This window comes from Mustela lutreola, chromosome 9 (genome assembly GCF_030435805.1).
Source record: "Mustela lutreola isolate mMusLut2 chromosome 9, mMusLut2.pri, whole genome shotgun sequence".
NCBI classification, from domain to species: Eukaryota; Metazoa; Chordata; class Mammalia; order Carnivora; family Mustelidae; genus Mustela; species Mustela lutreola.
In genome coordinates, this window is record NC_081298.1 from 13,385,582 (window position 1) to 13,403,958 (window position 18,377).

The following is an 18,377-nucleotide window of genomic DNA, read 5'->3' on the forward strand; positions in this document are numbered from 1 at the left end:
GTGCACACGTGCTTGCTTATGTGCCCTTCGTTTATAATAGACACTGGGGAAAAGAGGCGAGAGACCTTAGTTACAGCTGACAACTATTTATGTCATTAGATTTTATTTGAACTTGTTAGACACACAGTAAAAACCATCTCAACCACTTATTGTTGAACCTTAGACCAAGGGATAAATGAAGAACAGGGGCACATAATAAAGAAAAATTTCAAGGAGATACAATGAACCTTCATGTTTGCTCTTGATGGAGAACAAAGGTAACCTTTCCACATAGCCCAAAGTCTTGGGAAGTAAGTCTTGGGGATCCAGTTCCAAATTATACATAGAAGGTGGCATCCACTTAAGGATTTCCTGCTTATATCTCCTCTCTGAAGCCAGTTGGAGTGGCCCCACTCTGAAAACCAGGATGGTCAAAGATAATTTAGTACCATGACCAAGAAAAGTTTTTTAAACTTCGTACCCTTCAAAGAAAGCAATTTAGAAGTTGTTACCTAGGCACTATGAATTCATTAAATACTGTAATGAAATCACAATGATGGAAATCAATGCATAAGCCCTAAACTTCCTTAAAAACTGGTTTAAAAAGGAGTCTGCATGGCTCAGTCAGTCAAGCATCTGACTCTTGATCTCAGCTCAAGTCTTGATCTCAGGGTCATGAGTTCGAGCCCTGCACTGGTCTCCACTTTGGACGTGGAGCCTATTTAAACAGAACTGACTTAAAAATGCCTGGCCATGTTATCTCCATTTGTCACCAAACCAAGGACACTTAACTTGTCCCCAGCGATGTGCCAACAACCTCAGGAACAAAAGAAGTTAGTCTCCACTACTGTTCTTTTCCTAACCATCAACCAGTATTTGTTGAAGGAATGGCCACATACTGTCATGTTGGCTTAGCTTCTACAAGCCCCAGAATATCCATGGATTCTGAAAAACCCACTGAAAAGGAAAGAGAACAAAATGCAATGATATCTACTTTACATGTGGGCATTCTAATTTATTGCTGTCATGTCATTTAATGATAAGCCTAAACCATCTCATAGAAGATCTGTGCATAGCAGCTCTCCGAGAGTTTGCACACTGGATGAATGAACCCACTGGCTCTGAGTTAGTTGCACAGGGATGTACATCACCCAGGGGTCGGGACATGGATGCTCCCATATGTTGCTCCAACCCCTAATCACGGGTTGTGGATACTTGTTTCTTTGGCCCACCCACTGTCTCTTTTGTCTTCCCCTGGGTAGGGGTTGGGTGACGATGACCCAACTCTAGCTCCTGCTATGGGCATGAGACCCAGGTCTGCTGTCTCATCCCAGCATTCTTTTTTTTTTTTTTTTTAAAGATTTCATTTATTTTTTAATTTATTTGACAGAGAGAAATCACAAGTAGGCAGAGAGGCAGGCAGAGAGAGAGAGAGGGAAGCAGGCTCCCCGCTGAGCAGAGAGCCCGACGCGGGACTCGATCCCAGGACCCTGAGATCACGACCTGAGCCGAAGGCAGCGGCCTAATCCACTGAGCCACCCAGGCGCCCTCATCCCAGCATTCTATCCACAGCCACAGAGACTGGTGTGAGGACAGGTATGGGACCGAAGCTGGGCCAACAGAAGCATGCCTGGGACCTCTCCAGGGGCTGTTAGGAAGGAGGAAATCTCTCTAAGGGGTAGATAAGCAGGCAGGTCTGAATCCTGGAGCAGCCAGTGATTATCTTTGCCACCATAATGGGAGAACCTGTTTGAGAGTGAAATGAACCCAGGAAAATGAAGAGCCAGAGGAAATAAATAGACCGAAGCCCCAAATTATCATCTGAACCCCTGGACCCAGGTTGGAATCCCTATACTTCTTGATTACGTATGTTTAAAAATTCCTTTTTGGGGGACACCTGGGTGGCTCAGTTGGTTGAGCGTCTGATTGTTAGTTTTGGCTCAGGTCGTGATTTCGTGGTGGTAAAATTGAGCCCTGTGTCCGTCTCAGTGGGAGTCTGCTTGAGATTCTCTCTCTCTTTACCCTTCCCACGCTCATGTGTGCATCCTCTCTCTAAAATGAACAAATCAATCTTAAAAAAAATCAATTTTTTGCTTGAACTTTTGAGTTGCATCTTCTATCTTTTGAAGTTAAAAAGTCCTGACCAATAAAAGGGATTCCTCTTTTTAAAAAAGATTTTATTTATTTATTTGAGAGAGAGAAAAGGGGCACATGTGCGCAGAAGCAGGGGGTGGCAGGGGAGAAGGAGAAGTAGACTCCCCACTGAGCAGGGAGCCGGACACAGGGTTTGATCCCAGGACCCTGGGATCATGACCTGGGCCAAAGACAAATGTTTAACTGACTGAGCCACCCGGGCACCCCAAAAGAAGGGATTTCTAAAGCTGTTGTGCTATTGAAAACATACACATGAGGTCTTTTTAAAAGATTCTAGAATTCTCAGTGAGAGAACCAAGGTTTGATGCTCCCGCCCTTCTGTTCTGAAATGGGTTTTAGATAACATAATCTGAGCTATGTGTGGCTATTGAATATCCAGGAGCACTGGTTATGAAGCCCAATAGGCATGGGTTCAAATCCCAGTTCCACCAATTACTAGCAAATTACTTATTACTCTGATCTTCATTGTTCTTATCTGGAAAAGAGAAAGTACCTAAAAGCCAGTTTTTGTGAGGATTGTGACTTTCCTTATCATCATCTGTAATTATTTATGTGATTATTTAATTCCTGTCTGTAAGAATCAAGTCGATGTTGCACTATATTTTATTTCTTAAACTAAAGAGTGCCTGGAAATCAGCAGGTGCTTTATAAATATTTGTGGAACCAATACACAAATAAGTAAAATGAGAAGACCGCAAGATATATGCTTGGCACATCGCAGATGGGCAACAAATACTAGTTTCCCTTCCTTGAGGACTAGGGCTCACCAACTCCAGTGCCCGCATGGGCCATGTGGGTAATGAACTTGATGTACATTGGCCAGATGTGGAATCACGTGTGCCCTGTCTGAATGGGACAGACATTACTCAGCCAGCCAAATGTTGTCACTTAGGAAGGGAGACCTAAGGGACCAGATACAGATTTGCTTTTGAGAGAAGACCAGATCTACTCTCAAGGCAAAGTAGAAATGAGAATTTTTAGTTAAAAAATTTAAACATGGGTACAATTAAAGACACACACATAGAGAGAGGTCAACCAAATATATCCGAGGCTTGGATTTAGCTCTTGGGTGACTGGTTCGTTACACCTGGGACCCATGTCTGGTCCACCCTTCCTAGGAGAGCTCAGATCATAGCCAATAATAACCACGAGACAGCGACTACACTTACCGCCAAGCAACTCAGAACTCTGGCTGGGGACGCTGTGAGATGCCTCCTGGAGGACGTAGGTGGAAGTGGAGAGGGGAGAAGGGCAGATGCTGCTGGCCGGGACGTAAGGAGGGCTGTAGGACGAGCTGTAATACTGGGAATACTGGCCCTGGGGGAAGCCAGGATAGGAAGGATAGTCCTAGAAAGGGAAACACACGGAGTTTTTAGTGAAGAAGCCTGTTTGAACCTTCTGTCGGCCCAGTCACAGGCTGACAGCAGTGAGAGGCCTCATGGGTGGGTCTCCTGGGTCTGTCTCCATCCCTCCCACTAGAACAAAAGCTCCATGAGGGCAGGGACTTGCCCAGATGCAGACTCAGAGACAAGGAGGCAAGTGCAAGTGTTTGGGAGGCGAAAGAGACCCCAGTTGGGGGATGGGGAAGTGTGACAGGGAAGGGACGAAGTAAAAAAGCAGCCAGTCTGGGGGCTTTTAAGTGGGAACTGGAAGGAAGTCCCCTGGGAAACACTGCGATGGAATAAAACACCCTCAGGACGATCTTTTCCAGGGGCAAGGGAGCTGGGATGTCCATCCACCGTCTCCAGCTAGGCTTTGTTTGAGAGCTGCTCTCAGCGGTCAGCGGTCTTCATTCCCTGGCACTTCCCTCCTGCCCTGTGCTCTGGTCCTAGGGAATCCCCAGCAGGTGCACCCTGAGGGATGTGGGTGTGGCTCTGTCGGTGTCTGCCTTGACTGCTGTTATATCCCTAGCACCTGGAACAGTGCCAGGCATGGAGGGGAACTCAATAAATACTAGTTAAATCAATGAACCAATGAATGAGTTATAAGGACCACATACACTAGAGGACATACTATACACATACTATAAACACATACACATACTATAAGGACCACATTACCCAGGAGACTGGGTGACATTTTAAGTTCATGGGAGGTACAAATACAGTAGCACCTATACAGCATTAGGGATCCAGAATCTTCTATGAGGAAATCTTAGAGATCAAATCAAAGAATGCCAATCCCCTTTTGACCAAGTTTTGCTTAACCCAGCCTGATATTCCAAGTCTCCCACAGTAGTCATTGTTTCAAATATTCTTTTTTTTACTTATTCTTTTTATTTATATAACATATAATGTATTATTTGCCCAGGGGTGCAGGTCTGTGAATCACCAGGTTTACACACTTCACGGCACTCATCGTATCACACACCCACCCCGACCTCCATCACCCAACTCACCCTATCCCTACTTCCCCTCCCCCCAGCAACCCTCAGTTTGCTTCGTGAGATTAAGAGTCTCTTATGGTTTGTCTCCCTCCTGATCCCATCTTGTTTCATTTTTTCTCTCCCTTCCCCCCACGACCCTCAGCCCTACCTCTCCAATATTCTGCCCCCGAACCACCATAAACCAATGCTTCTCAAACCCTATGAAAACTCATGGGAAGTTCAGCTTCCTGGACCCCCACCCCAGCTCTACAAAATTGGAATTTCTGGAGGTGGCATTTGACAAGCTCCTCTTGGTGAAATGGGCAGACACCCAGAGTGAAGAACCACACACTAAAAAGGACTGTTGTATTTACGAGTATTTTATCCATGTACATAGTATACTCAGAATAATACAGAGCTACAGAAACTATCTCCCAATCTTCCAAGGTTTGAATCATTTAGATTCTTTAGCTCATTGAAGAAGACATAGTGCATTCCTCCTATTTAAACGTTAAATATTCCATAAAGCCCAACTAGTTTGTGGTAATTTTGTTTTAATGCCAGCCTGAAAGCATGTTTGAAGTAACTGTTTTGAAATAGTTTTGTTTTGAAATAATTTTAGACTTAATAGAAGAGATGCACAAATAGGACAGAGTTCCCCCTCTCATTCTTAATTTACTAAGTGGAAAACAAGACAAACTATTGGCCAGTGTTCATCTTTACAGGGTTGACCTGGTGTGATTGAACAAGCATTTATAAAACCCCTACTGTGCGCTGGGCATTTGGCCCTGGAACGCAGAGGTGAAGATGATGGAGCCTCACGCTTGAGAAGGTCAAGAGAGCACAAGCATTTGCATTTCGTACATGCTAGATTCAACAGCCACGGGCATTTCGGGCTCAGGCAAGATGTTATATATAATATCGCTTGTGTCATCTTGGAAACCTGCTAGTAATTCCAATTTCTCTGCCCCTACCCTGTATCTTTCTGATGGTCTTTTTGTGCATGATCTGACTCCTGTGGTCACTAAATCCCGGGCATCAGAGACTGCATTTCTGGTGGGGGGCTTGGGTGGGAGTGGACTCTCGGGGTGCCCTTATTTAAGGGGGCTATTTAAGGAAATGGAATACAAGTGGCAGGGAGCGACGTCTACCTGGTGCACACTTCCGAATCCGGCTGCATTGGTCAGGCCATTTGCTCCTTGGTAGATCCCCGCCGTGCCTGCAGGAAGGAGGAACGGGTACAGATGAGGTTTCTTACAGTCAGAGAGGGACGTGGAGGAGAAAGATGCGGCAGACAGGTGGGATCTTTGAGGGCTGACAACCTGGGATGAAACCTGTGACCTTGGCAGGTTACCAAATCTCTCTGCTGCTCAGTTCTGTCAATTCACGAAATAAAATAAGTAACTCTGCCATCAAAGGGTTGTGGTGAGCAATAAATGAGATCGTGTATGCCATAAAGATTCTGGTTCTCAAGAGTTAACATTTCAAAAATATTTATTTAAAAAAATTGTGGGACGCCGGGGCGCCTGGGTGGCTCCGTCGGTTAAGTGTCCGCCTTTGGCTCAGGTCATGATCCTAGAGCCCTGGGATCGAGCCTGGCATTGGGCTCCCTGCTCAGCTGGGAGTCTGCTTCTCCCTCTCTGCCCTGCTTGTGCTGTCTCTCTCTTAAATAAATAAATAACATCTTTAAAATAATTGTGGTAAGCGTCCATGACATAAAACTAACTGGTTTAACTATTTCCAACCACACAGTTGAGTGACATTCGGTACATTGGTGGTGTTGTGTGACCGTCTCCACCTTCCATACCCAGAATTCTTTTCATCTTGCAAAACTGTGTTGTGTCCCCATTAAATAATAACTCCCCATTCCTCCCCTCCCTCCGCCCCGGGCCTCTACCATTCTACTTTCTCTACGAATGGGACTATTCTAGGAGCTGCGCATAAGTGGAATCACGTAGTACTTGTCCTCTTGTGATTGGCTTATTTCATTTAGCATCACGTCTTCGAGTTTTGTCCATATTGCTGCAGATGCCAGCATAACATTCCATTGTACCATACACGACATTTAAAATTTTTTAAAAAAAATTTTACAAAGATTTTATTTATTCATTTGCCAGAGAGAGAGAGAGATCACAAGTAGGAAGAGAGGCAGGCAGAGAGAGAGGAGGAAGCAGGCTCCCCGCTGAGCAGAGAGCCCAATGTGGGGCTCGATCCCAGGACCCTGAGATCATGACCTGAGCTGAAGGCAGAGGCTTAACCCACTGAGCCAGCAGGAGCCCCCATATACTATATTAAAAAAAAAAAGATTTTATTTATTTATTTGACACAGAGAGAGAGAGAGAGAGAGAGAGAGAGAGGAAGAGCAGGGGTAGTGGTGCAGGGAGCCCGATGCCAGGCTCCATCCCAGGACCGTGGGGTCATGACCTGAGCTGAAGGCAGAGGCTTAACCCACTGAGCAGCGCACCCTAGTTAGGACCATATGTCACATTTTGTTTATTCATTTGTCGGCCGGTGGACACTTGGATTGCGTCCATTGTGCTATTGTGAATAATGCTGCTATGAATATGGGGATCCCAATGGTTCTTTTAGACCCTGCTTTCAAGCCTTTTTGGGTAGATACCCAGAAGTAGAATTACTGGATATAATCATTCGCTTTTTAATTTTTTGAGGAACCACTTACTGTTGTTTCCAGCATTCCATCATTTTAGCTTCCCACCAGCAGTGCACAGGGATCCAAATTCTCCACATCCTGGTCAACTCTTCCTCCCTCCCTTCCTTTTTCTTCTTTTTTTGACAGTAACCATTCTAAGGGGTGCGAGGTGGTAAATGAGTAAACTGAATGGTGGTGAACTAAATACATGCACAAAAGGACTTTTGCCCTTTGAGCCTCAGTTGCCCCATCTGTAAAATGGGAGTAAAAATGTTACTTTATTATTAGTACTAGAAAATGCGATTTACTGAATGAATGAGTGAGTGGTGCACAGGGTGTCACTGAAGACTGGGTGGTCAGGGAAGGCCTCTCCGAGGTGACACCGGAGTGGACACGTGCCAGCGATGGACATAGCCTGGGAAAGGAGTGTTCACGCCTACTGAGCGCACAGATCCTAAGCAAGAATTCGCTTGGCAGGAGAGAGAGGCAGGAGCCCAGGGAGGGAAGAGTGCGGCTGCAGGAAGAGCCGTGGTGAACTTGTGTGTTTCAGGTGCCGTTCTGAGCTCTTCCTGGACAAACTGAGACCCAGAAAAGTTAAGCGACGTGCCCAAGGGAGCACAGAGAGTAAGTGACAGCTGCTGGGGCGGGAACCTGGCAGTCTGACTTGAGTTTTCAACACCTCTCTGTGCTGCTGTTGCTGCTGCTTTATAAACTGTTCTGTTGGGGGTTATAACTTATATACTATACAATTCCTCCACTGGGGTCAGTTGGATGATTTTTTAAAGTAAATCCGTATAATTGTGCGCCCGTTACCACAGTGCGGTTTCAGAACATTTCCATCTCCCCCGAAGTTCCCTTGTGCCTCTCTGCAGTCACCCCCAACCACTCCCCCAGCATCAGGCAGCTAAGCCACTGCTGATTCTGGAGTTTCGCCTTTTCTAGAAATTTCACAGAAGGGGGATCAGGAGAGATGTACTTGTATCTGGCCTCCTCCTTCCGCATAAGGCTGCAGAAGCCCATCCCTGGACCAGCAGTTCATTGCTTCTCATTGCTGAATTGTACCGAGTATGGGGATGCACCGCATCCAACTTGGGGCTATTCCAGATAAAGGGGCTCTAAACATTTCCTATGAGTCCTTGTGTGGATATATATTTTCATTCCCCTTGGGCACATCCCAGGGAGTAGGAGTGTGAAATCATGTGGCAAGAGTATGTTTTCCTTTTTAAAGACACAGTCAAAGTGTCTTCTGAGTGGCTGTACCATTTCACGAACCTACTAGCAGTGTATGAGACTTCCGTTTTCTTCAGCACTTGGTATTTTTGGTCTTTTTGATCATAGCCATTCCAGTAGGGATGCAGTGGTATTTCTGTGTGGTTTTAGGTAGTGTTTGTCCAACGATTAACCATGTTGGGCATCTTTTCATGTGCTTATCAGCCATTCATGTATCTTTTTATTTTTTTAAATTATTTTTATTTTTTTTTAAAAGATTTTATTTATTTATTTGACAGACAGAGATTACAAGTAGACAGAGGCAGGCAGAGGGAGGAAGGGAAGCAGGCTCCCCACTGAGCAGAGAGTCCAATGTGGGGCTCGATCCCAGGACCCTGGGATCATGACCTGAGCCGAAGGCAGAGGCTTTAACCCACTGAGCCACCCAGGTGCCCTCATGTATCTTTTTAGATGAAGATCTATTCAAATCTTCTGCCCATTAAAAAAAAAGGTATGTCCTCTTAAAATTTTGTTGTAAGAATTTCTTATATGCTCTGGACATAGTCCTTTATCAGGTACATGGTGTGTATCTGATATCACCTCCAAGTTCTTTCATTTTCTTTGTGGTGTCTTTTGAAGAGCAGCAGCGCTCTCTCTCTCTCTCTCTCTCTCTTTTTTAAATCAATATCCTCCTTATGGATTCTGCTTTTACTGATTAATCCAAGGTGAGATTCTTTCCTATGTTTTCTTCTAGAAATTTTACAGTTCTAGCTCTATGATCTAATGTAAGTTAATTCTGTGTGTGTGGTGTGAGGTGGGGGTCTAAATGAATCTTTTGCATATGGCTATCTGGTTGTTCCAGCACTGCTGTAAAAAGTTTACCCTTTTCCTCACTGAATTACTTGACAAGTAATTACAAAGTAATTACATTACTTTGCCAAGAATTAGTTGACAGTTAATGTGAGGGTTTATTTCTGGACCCTGTTCCACCCATGTATCTAGCCTATACCAATTCCATCCCGACCTGGTTACTGCAGCTTTATAGTAAGTTCTGAAATCAGATAGCGTAAGTTCTCCTTTTGTTCTTCTTTTTCTTTTTTAAAGATTTTATTTATTTATTTGACAGACAGAGATCACAAGCAGGCAGAGAGGCAGGCAGAGAGAGAGGGGGAGGCAGGCTCCTCGCTGAGCAGAGAGCCCGATACAGGGCTCGATCCCAGGACCCCGGGATCATGACCCAAGCTGAAGGCAGAGCCTTAGCCCACTGAGCCATCCAGGCGCCCCTTGTTCTTCTTTTTCAAGATTGTTTTGGCTTCTATGTATAAACTTAGCATTTACATATCAACTTTAGAATGAGCTTGTTGATTTTTGTTGGCCAGAAGGAAGTGATACATTTTTCAACCCAGAATCCTACATCCAGAGAAAATATCCTTTAGGGGAAAAGGGAAAATCAAGACATTCTTAAATGAAGGAAAACTAAGAAAATCTGTCACAACAGACATACTCTGAGAAGGTGAGTACAGGAAGTTCTTGGAACAGGCAGGAAAAATTTTTTTTTAAAGAATTTATTTACTTATTTGACAGGCAGAGATCACAAGTAGGCAGAGAGGCAGACAGAGAGAGAGAAGGAAGCAGGCTCCCTGCTGAGAGTCCGATGTGGGGCTTGATCCCAGGTCCCTGGAGACTCAATCTCAGGACCCTGAGATCACGACCTGAGCCAAGGCAGAGGCTTTAACCCACTGAACCACCCAGGTGCCCCCAGGCAGAAAATTTTAAAAAGGACTCTTGGAACATCAGGAGGGAGAAAGAAAAAAGAAAAAAGTAAAAATAAGGGTAAATTAAGTCTCCTTTCTGTATGGCTATGCCAAACAACTCAATATGCAGTTAGGTCTATAAAAGTTTGCTATCAACTTTGAGGAGTTTTCAGATGTGTTTTGTAATTACCTAAAATACTGAAATGGCTCCAAAGTGAAATCTGCAAAATAAACTCTTCCCATACCCAAGGGTGAGAAGGATTCTGTGCTGGGCCCCGGGACGGGTTCTGTAATGCCTGCCAGGGAGTAGAGGGGCCAGGGAAGCTTTCCCTGGAGAAGTGACACCTACACTAATCTCTGAAGGTTGGGTTAGAGTCAGCCAGCTGAAGAGAGGAGGACCAGGAACATGGCCACACCTCGGCGTGTCCATGACACCTGGTCCAAGGACCAGAACCCACAGAATTTGTCCACAATAGCATGGCACGCTGAGATCCCTTTCTGTCCTCAATGGCCTGTTCAGACACATCCGCAGAAGGTCTAGGCCAGCCTATTCCATTCTAAATCATTTTTGGGGCCACGGTTACCATGGTGACCCTACCTGCTAAAGCTTAGAAACACACTGCCCTAGGAAGAGCCCTGGCCGCAGTATTTTCTGTTCTGATTTCTCTTTTCTTTTGCATCCATCTTCTGAATGACAACATTGAGCAGGTTTGAAAACAAACAGGTCACAGTCTGGCCCCTTGGTATTCTTTCCCCCAAACAGCCTCTTGTTTGTTTGCAACCACAAACAAACTGTGGTGTGCGGAGGGCATTCCCAGAGTCCCTGCAGGGGGAGACAGCCATCCCCTGCTTGAAGACCCAGGAGGGCGGGGGCATGTGGCCCCAGAAATCTTGTGCCATAATATGTGGGTTTTCCAAATGGACAATCTTGAGCTGGAATGTTAAACACCGACTTCTTGCCTCCATCTGGCTGGTGGAGTGCCCACGGGAGGATTGGGGAAGGCAAGGGTGAGATATGGAAAACATCCTTTCCTAAAATGATGGTGCAGTCCTGCTAGGGCCACCCCCAATATCCATTCACCCCTCCTGTCTCATGTCAATAGTGTCTCTGCTTTTAAGCTGGGCATGTGCCTGATAGCCACTACTTTTCCCAGTGTGGTGGGTGTGGCCATGTGATGAGTTGGGTGTGGCCATGTGATGAGTTCTAGTCAAGGGGAGGGTGATAAATTAATGTGTACAATTTCCTGAGTATGCCCTTACAGGGCAGGGGTAGGGCCTGCAAAATAGGGTCATCTGGGATCACACGGCTGAGCATCAAGAAGATGTAAGGAGCTTGGACCCCTGACGCACTTGCAGACCAGAATCACCATCTCAGCGATACGATTTTCAAGTGGATATCCATCCATGTATTCAACAATACAGTTCCGGGGGCACCCAGCTGGCTCAGTTGGAAGAGGCTGTGACTCTTGATCTCACAGTCATTAGTTCGAGTCCCATGCTGGATGCAGAGGTTACTTAAATAATCAACAATACAGTTCCTACTGAAATGGATCACGGTGTCAGGCACGGTTGTGGATGTGGCGTAAGGGGCTGAAGCTTACATTCATGGAGGAGACAGAATGCAACCAAGTGGATAAATACACGAAGACTTAAGATGATTCCAGATCCAAACGCAGTGATGCATTACAAAGCATTACTGAGCTGTGGACTATGGGCTGGGACCTGCTCGCTAGGTGTTCTGGATGAGCAAAGAAACCGGGAGAGGGCATGTAGGACGTCCCTTGTCTGCCGAATCTGACACTAAAAAATCAGGACTTGTAATTGGTGTGTCTTTTTAAAAATGTCATTGTTTCTCTCTATATTTTTTTTATGATTGTCCCATACTTTTTGGTATTTTTCTTCTACTCAACCCCTTCTCCCGTGAAATTCTACGTGATTATAGATAATCGCATATCTGTTTTGGTATCTAGGTATATTTGTGAGTCACGCAAAAGAGTGAGGTGTTTTTGCCCCCTATCGGAGAACCATTTTCTGCTCCCCCTGCCCCCAATCAGAATGCAAGTTCTAGAGATTCATTTTTATTGTCTTTTACACTAAATGAAGGAAAAACCCCTGACCCTTCGCCACAGTGAACATGTGGAGTCCTGGGTGATCCAGCCCCTGGAGGTGGGCTCGGGGCCAAGGAAAGACCCCCCCCTGCGTTGCACGTTGTTATGCACAGGACTTGTTCATTGCAGCTGTCCTTCCTCCAAGGTAGATAGTATTCTGTAGTTTACAAAAACTCAGTGTTGGAACATTCCCTGGCTTGTCCCACAGCGTCTGAGCTGCTGGACATCTACTCTTAGGCGTCTACCAGGTCGGCCACAAAAATCCCCCAAACTCTCACAAAGTGGAAAAAGCAAGTGCTGGCGAGGATGTGGAGAAACCAGAAAGCTTGCACACTGCGGGTAGGAGTGTAAGGTGTGTAGCTGCTGTGGAGGGAGGCTTGCTGATGCCTCCCAAAGGTGCACACAGTATTACCAAGTGACCCAGCAATCCCCCTCCTGGGTGCACACCCCAAAGAGTTGAAAACAGAGGTTCAGACAAAAAACTGTCCACAAATGTTCCTGCAGTGCTATTCACAATAGCCAAAAGGCAGACCATGCCCAGTGTCCATCGGCTGGTGGATGGATAAATGGACTGTGGCACAGGCAGACAATGGAACATTATTCAGCTGTAAAAAGGAATGGAGTCCTGACACCTGCTACAGTGTGGATGAAGTCAGAAACATAGTTGAATGGAAAAAGTTAGATGTCAAAGACCACCTATGGTCTGATTTGCATTTATATGAGAGGCCCAGAGAGTGGCTGCTGGGAGCTGGGGGCAGAGCTGAAGTGGAAGTGAGAGTTTCGTGGGTGGTGGGCTTTCCTTCTGGGGTGATAAGAATATCTTGGAGCTGGACAGAGGTGATGTTTGCAAAATGAAGGCACTAGACGCCACCAGCTGTGCACTCTGAACTGGTTACTATTACGTGACTTTGACCTCCTCTGAAAGTAAAACAAAGCTGCTGCTTCCACTGCCCCCCAGCAGTGTCCCACAGCTGGCCTCCCAGGCGACAACAAAGGTGGGGTACGGAGCCGCCCCAGGAGTTCAGGACCTCTCCCACTGCCATTCTCCTGGGTGCTCCTCGGGCTTTGAGATAAGAGATGGTATCGGCAGCTCTGGGATTCCTTGTGCTCACCCACCAGGGAACCACGCCTGTCCCCACCTCTTCCACACCAACCTCACGTTCCCTTCCTATTTTCTCCTTCCCCTTTGTTGGAAGGATCACGGCTTCATCTGACCAGGCTGTGAGATTCCCTGCAGAAGGCTCTTCGGAATTGGGGTTGGGGGTGAGGGAGACAAGTTGGGTCCGCCTCTCCGCGGCAACAGTGGGCCACTTTCTGAAATCACGGAACAGCTCTCATGTGCAGGGGCCCCCGTACAGTACAGGTGGCATTTGGGATCTTTCAACTGCTGTCAGGGTGCAAAGACCCACTGCCTTTATTACTGCTGTCAGGAGGGCCAGTCCGCTGGGGGACACGCTCCATGTAAACTGGGAATCGAACGTGCTGACTGCACTGGTACTGGCCCAAGATGCTGAGCCCTCCCTGCTGAGCGACCCCCGCACCCCCCCAGCCCCACCACGGAGGTAACTATGCAAAAGCGGTGGCACCCGCCCCGATTCTGGAGAATTCCCTGTGAAGCCAGAGCCTGATGCGCTACTGGGGTTTTACAAGGCAGACAAGACAACCGGGAACCATATTCATATGGGGGATGTTTAATGGAGAGATACTAGGGAACGTGCTGAGAGGTGTGCACTTTCTGGACACTTCTCTCCAACTTCCCTGCGGAGAAAGTGCTCCCACAGTGCTCCGAGGGGCACGATGTGGTTTCACTGTTCCTTCCTCCCCCTGCTACTCCTTGCCACACAATCACAAGTCACAATCACAAGCCACTGTGGGATGAGGGGAGGAGGGCAAGCATGTCAGGGTAACTGGGGCTTCTCCTTCCAGTCCTATCAGGGTCCTGGGGCCAGAGCTGCCATGCACAGGGGGGCAGAAGAATGAGCAGAAATGAGTTATCCCAGCTCTTGTGTTCTGATGTTTAAGCCCTGGAGTCAAATCCTGGGAGGATTTGAGGTGCACGCTAATGCTTTCAAACTGTCAGGGAAGGACAAAGACATGGTTGCCTAACTAGCACACAACTTGTGCCACACATAATTTACTGTGTGATACCATACCCCCAAACGGCTCTGCCTCCTCTGCTGAGATGTGCCAGGGATTGTGTGCCTGGTGGCTGGAGCAGAATTTAGTCTTTAACTGCTGAGAAATTTCTCTCTCTTACTCTCAGTACTGTCCTTATGTTATCATAGGCCAGTGAGTTTGTACACTGGCCCCAGTTGGTGGGTCACCTGAGAATTAGATTGATGTAGGCAAAATGGCTTAAGAAATCCAAAGGAAGGATTCTCTTGGGGGGATGGGAGAGCCCACTGGCTAGAGAAATGGGGTAGGGCAAGAGGGAAGGCAAGGTGGTGGGCAGGGGAAGAAAACGAGAATGAGCAAGGAGTCCCGAGGAAGAGGGATTCTCTGTACCCACACACAGGTACTGAGAAAGTAGCAAGCCTCCCCTTCACGGGAAAGGGCTGTGTGCACTGAGTCCGAGATAGGCAGCCCTCAGAACATTCCAGGCCCAACAGGAGAGGGAGGTGAGGGAAGGAACTGGTGCAGCCACAACGGTAAATGGCAACTGACACATAGTATCAGTGTTGGGGAACAATAGGGGGTGGTGGGGATTGTGGCAAACTGGAATGTGCAGTTTTTTTGTTTTTAAAGATTTTATTTTTGACTAATCTCCACACCTGATGTGGGGCTCAAACTTTACAACCCCAAGATCAAGAGTCATATGCTATACTGCCAGAGCCAGCCAGGCGCCCCTGGGATGCACAGTTTTATTTAAGGGGGCAGCAGCTTGTGGCAGACACTGCTTGGTTCTCCACAGGCATTCTCAGTTCCTTTCTCCTTGGCAGTTACTTCTCTTGCTTTCCCAGTGTCCCCTGCAGTTCTGGGATGGCTGTGTGATCTAGTTCCAGCTAGAAGAAGGGGCTTCTGGGAAAGACTTTTCTTTTGTTCCCCTGCCAGCTCCTCCCCTAGATTATGTAAAGATGTAATGCCTGGAGTTATGGCAGCTATTTTGGGACATGAGGCTACAAATATAAAAACAAAAGGCCCACACGTTGAGGATGAAGGATTGGAAGGATAAAAAGAACCTGGGGCTTCTCCTCCCAGGCTTCTCCTCCTTAAGGTAAAAATGAGCTACCAAACCAATCTTAGGGTCAGACTTCTTGCTAAATGCACAATAAATGTTATTCTGGGTTAAGCCAAGATTAGTTGGGCTTTTTGTTACTAGCAGTTCAAAGCATTCCTGATACAGTGCTGCTCAGCTCTAACTGACCTCTGTCCCCAGACGTGTGATTTAATGTAGCCAGGCTTCTGATTTTTCCAAAGGAGTGAAAAATCTGGGTTTATATATGAAATTTCCCAATGTTTATATATAGGCAACAAATATAAATTAGTTGGGGCCAAAAAAAAAAAAAAAAACCACCCCAAAACAAATAAAAACATATTTGCAGGGGATGTGGCCTGTGGGTTTCCAGTTTGTGACCTCTGGTCTAGGAGGAGAGAACAACGAAACATTGCTGTGCCCACAGTGTGGCAAAGACACAGCGACGGAGAACCCCAGACAGAAGGAGCCTCACAGACTGAGAGAGTGGACAGGTCGGCAGCAGCCTGGGTCTCAATGAGGGAGGATGGGGAGTCCCGGACACCGTAACACACTGGCTTGGGGTAAGATGCCAGACCCGTGGCCAAAATTCTGGAGAATTTGGGGAAAGCCTTGAAAGACTACAATGAAACTTGCCACCGGCCCCGGGAAATGGTAGCTCCAACTAGAAATCATGTTGAAAGGCTGAAAATAAAGTCAGATCCACTTTTTACCTCCCCGAGCTTATAGATCAAGATTTATACCTGCTAGGAGGAGGAGTCAAGATGGCGGAGAAGTAGCAAGCTGAGACTGCTTCAGCTAGCCGGAGATCAGCTAGATAGCTTATCTAAAGATTGCAAACACCTGAAAATCCATCGGCAGATCGAAGAGAAGAAGAACAGCAATTCTGGAAACAGAAAAACAACCACTTTCTGAAAGGTAGGACCGGCGGAGAAGTGAATCCAAAGCGACGGGAAGATAGACCCCGGGGGGAGGGGCCGGCTCCCGGCAAGCGGCGGAGCAACCGCGCACAAAATCAGGACTTTTAAAAGTCTGTTCCGCGGAGGGACATCGCTCCAGAGGCTAAACCGGAGCGAAGCCCACGCGGGGTCAGCGTGGCCTCAGGTCCCGCAGGGTCACAGAAGGATCGGGGGTGTCTGAGTGTCGCAGAGCTTGCGGGTATTGGAACGGGAAAGCCGGCTACAGAGACAGAGCCGACAGTAAGCTCGCAGCTCCGTGTTACCTTGAACCGGTCGCAGGCTCGGTGAGCTCGGAGCGCAGCCGGAGGTCAGGCAGACGGGAGTAACTGGGCGCTGTTCTCTGAGGGCGCACTGAGGAGTGGGGCCCTGGGCTCTCGGCTCCTCCGGGCCGGAGACCAGGAGGCCGCCATTTGTATTCCCGTCCTCTGGAACTCTACGGAAAGCGCTCAGGGAACAAAAGCTCCTGAAAGCAAACCCGAGCGGATTACTCACCCCGGCCCCGGGTAAGGGCGGTGTAATTCCGCCTGGGGCAAAGACACTTGAAAATCACTACAACAGGCCCCTCCCCCAGAAGATCAACAAGAAATCCAGCCGAGACCAAGCTCACCTACCAAGGAGTGCGGTTTCAATACCAAGGAGAGCAGCAGAATTCCAGAGGAGGAGAAAGCCAAGCACGGAACTCATGGCTTTTTTCCTGTGATTTTTTTTAGTCTTGCAGTTAATTTAATTTTTTCTTTTTCATTTTTTTTTTTTTTTCTCGCCTTCGGGTAAAATTTTTTTTTTTTTAACTGTTACCTTTTTCTTTTTTAACGATTTTTTACTAGTTTATCTAATATATATATATATTTTTTTACATTTTTCTTAGGTGTTTTCTTTTTTAAAAAAAAATTCTTTTCTTTTTTTTTTTTTCTTTTTTCTTTCTTCCTTTTTGAACCTCTTTTTATCCCCTTTCTCCCCACTCACGATTTTGGATCTCTTCTAATTTGGCTAAAGCATATTTTCCTGGGGTTGTTGCCACCCTTTTAGTATTTTACTTGCCCCTTCATTTACTCTTATCTGGACAAAATGACAAGACGTAAAAATTCACCACAAAAAAAAGAACAAGAGGCAGTACCGAAGGCTAGGGACCTAATCAATACAGACATCGGTAATATGTCAGATCTAGAGTTCAGAATGACAATTCTCAAGGTTCTAGCCGGGCTCGAAAAAGGCATGGAAGATATTAGAGAAACCCTCTCGAGAGATATAAAAGCCCTTTCTGGAGAAATAAAAGAACTAAAATCTAACCAAGTTGAAATCAAAAAAGCTATTAATGAGGTGCAATCAAAAATGGAGGCTCTCACTGCTAGGATAAATGAGGCAGAAGAAAGAATTAGTGATATAGAAGACCAAATGACAGAGAATAAAGAAGCTGATCAAAAGAGGGACAAACAGCTACTGGACCACGAGGGGAGAATTCGAGAAATAAGTGACACCATAAGACGAAACAACATTAGAATAATTGGGATTCCAGAAGAAGAAGAAAGTGAGAGGGGAGCAGAAGGTATACTGGAGAGAATTATTGGGGAGAATTTCCCCAATATGGCAAAGGGAACAAGCATCAAAATTCAGGAGGTTCAGAGAATGCCCCTCAAAATAAATAAGAATAGGCCCACACCCCGTCACATAATAGTAAAATTTACAAGTCTCAATGACAAAGAGAAAATCCTGAAAGCAGCCCGGGAAAAGAAGTCTGTAACATACAATGGTAAAAATATTAGATTGGCAGCTGACTTATCCACAGAGACCTGGCAGGCCAGAAAGAGCTGGCATGATATTTTCAGAGCACTAAACGAGAAAAACATGCAGCCAAGAATACTATATCCAGCTAGGCTATCATTGAAAATAGAAGGAGAGATTAAAAGCTTCCAGGACAAACAACAACTGAAAGAATTTGCAAATACCAAACCAGCTCTACAGGAAATATTGAAAGGGGTCCTCTAAGCAAAGAGAGAGCCTACAAGTGG

At 46.3% G+C, this 18,377-nt stretch overlaps 1 protein-coding gene across 5 annotated transcripts in view; it reads right to left on the bottom strand.

Annotated features, from left to right (window-relative positions):
- EYA2 (EYA transcriptional coactivator and phosphatase 2) overlaps positions 1–18,377 on the bottom strand; it is a 282,642-nt gene that overhangs the window by 103,041 nt on the left and 161,224 nt on the right. For all 5 annotated transcript variants that reach the window (XM_059132953.1, XM_059132949.1, XM_059132952.1 and 2 more), the window contains 2 exons: positions 5,650–5,717; positions 3,303–3,480 (listed from right to left, as the gene is read on the bottom strand). In XM_059132953.1, coding sequence (XP_058988936.1) covers positions 3,303–3,480; positions 5,650–5,717 — 246 coding nt within the window. The remainder of the gene's footprint in view (positions 1–3,302; positions 3,481–5,649; positions 5,718–18,377) is intronic.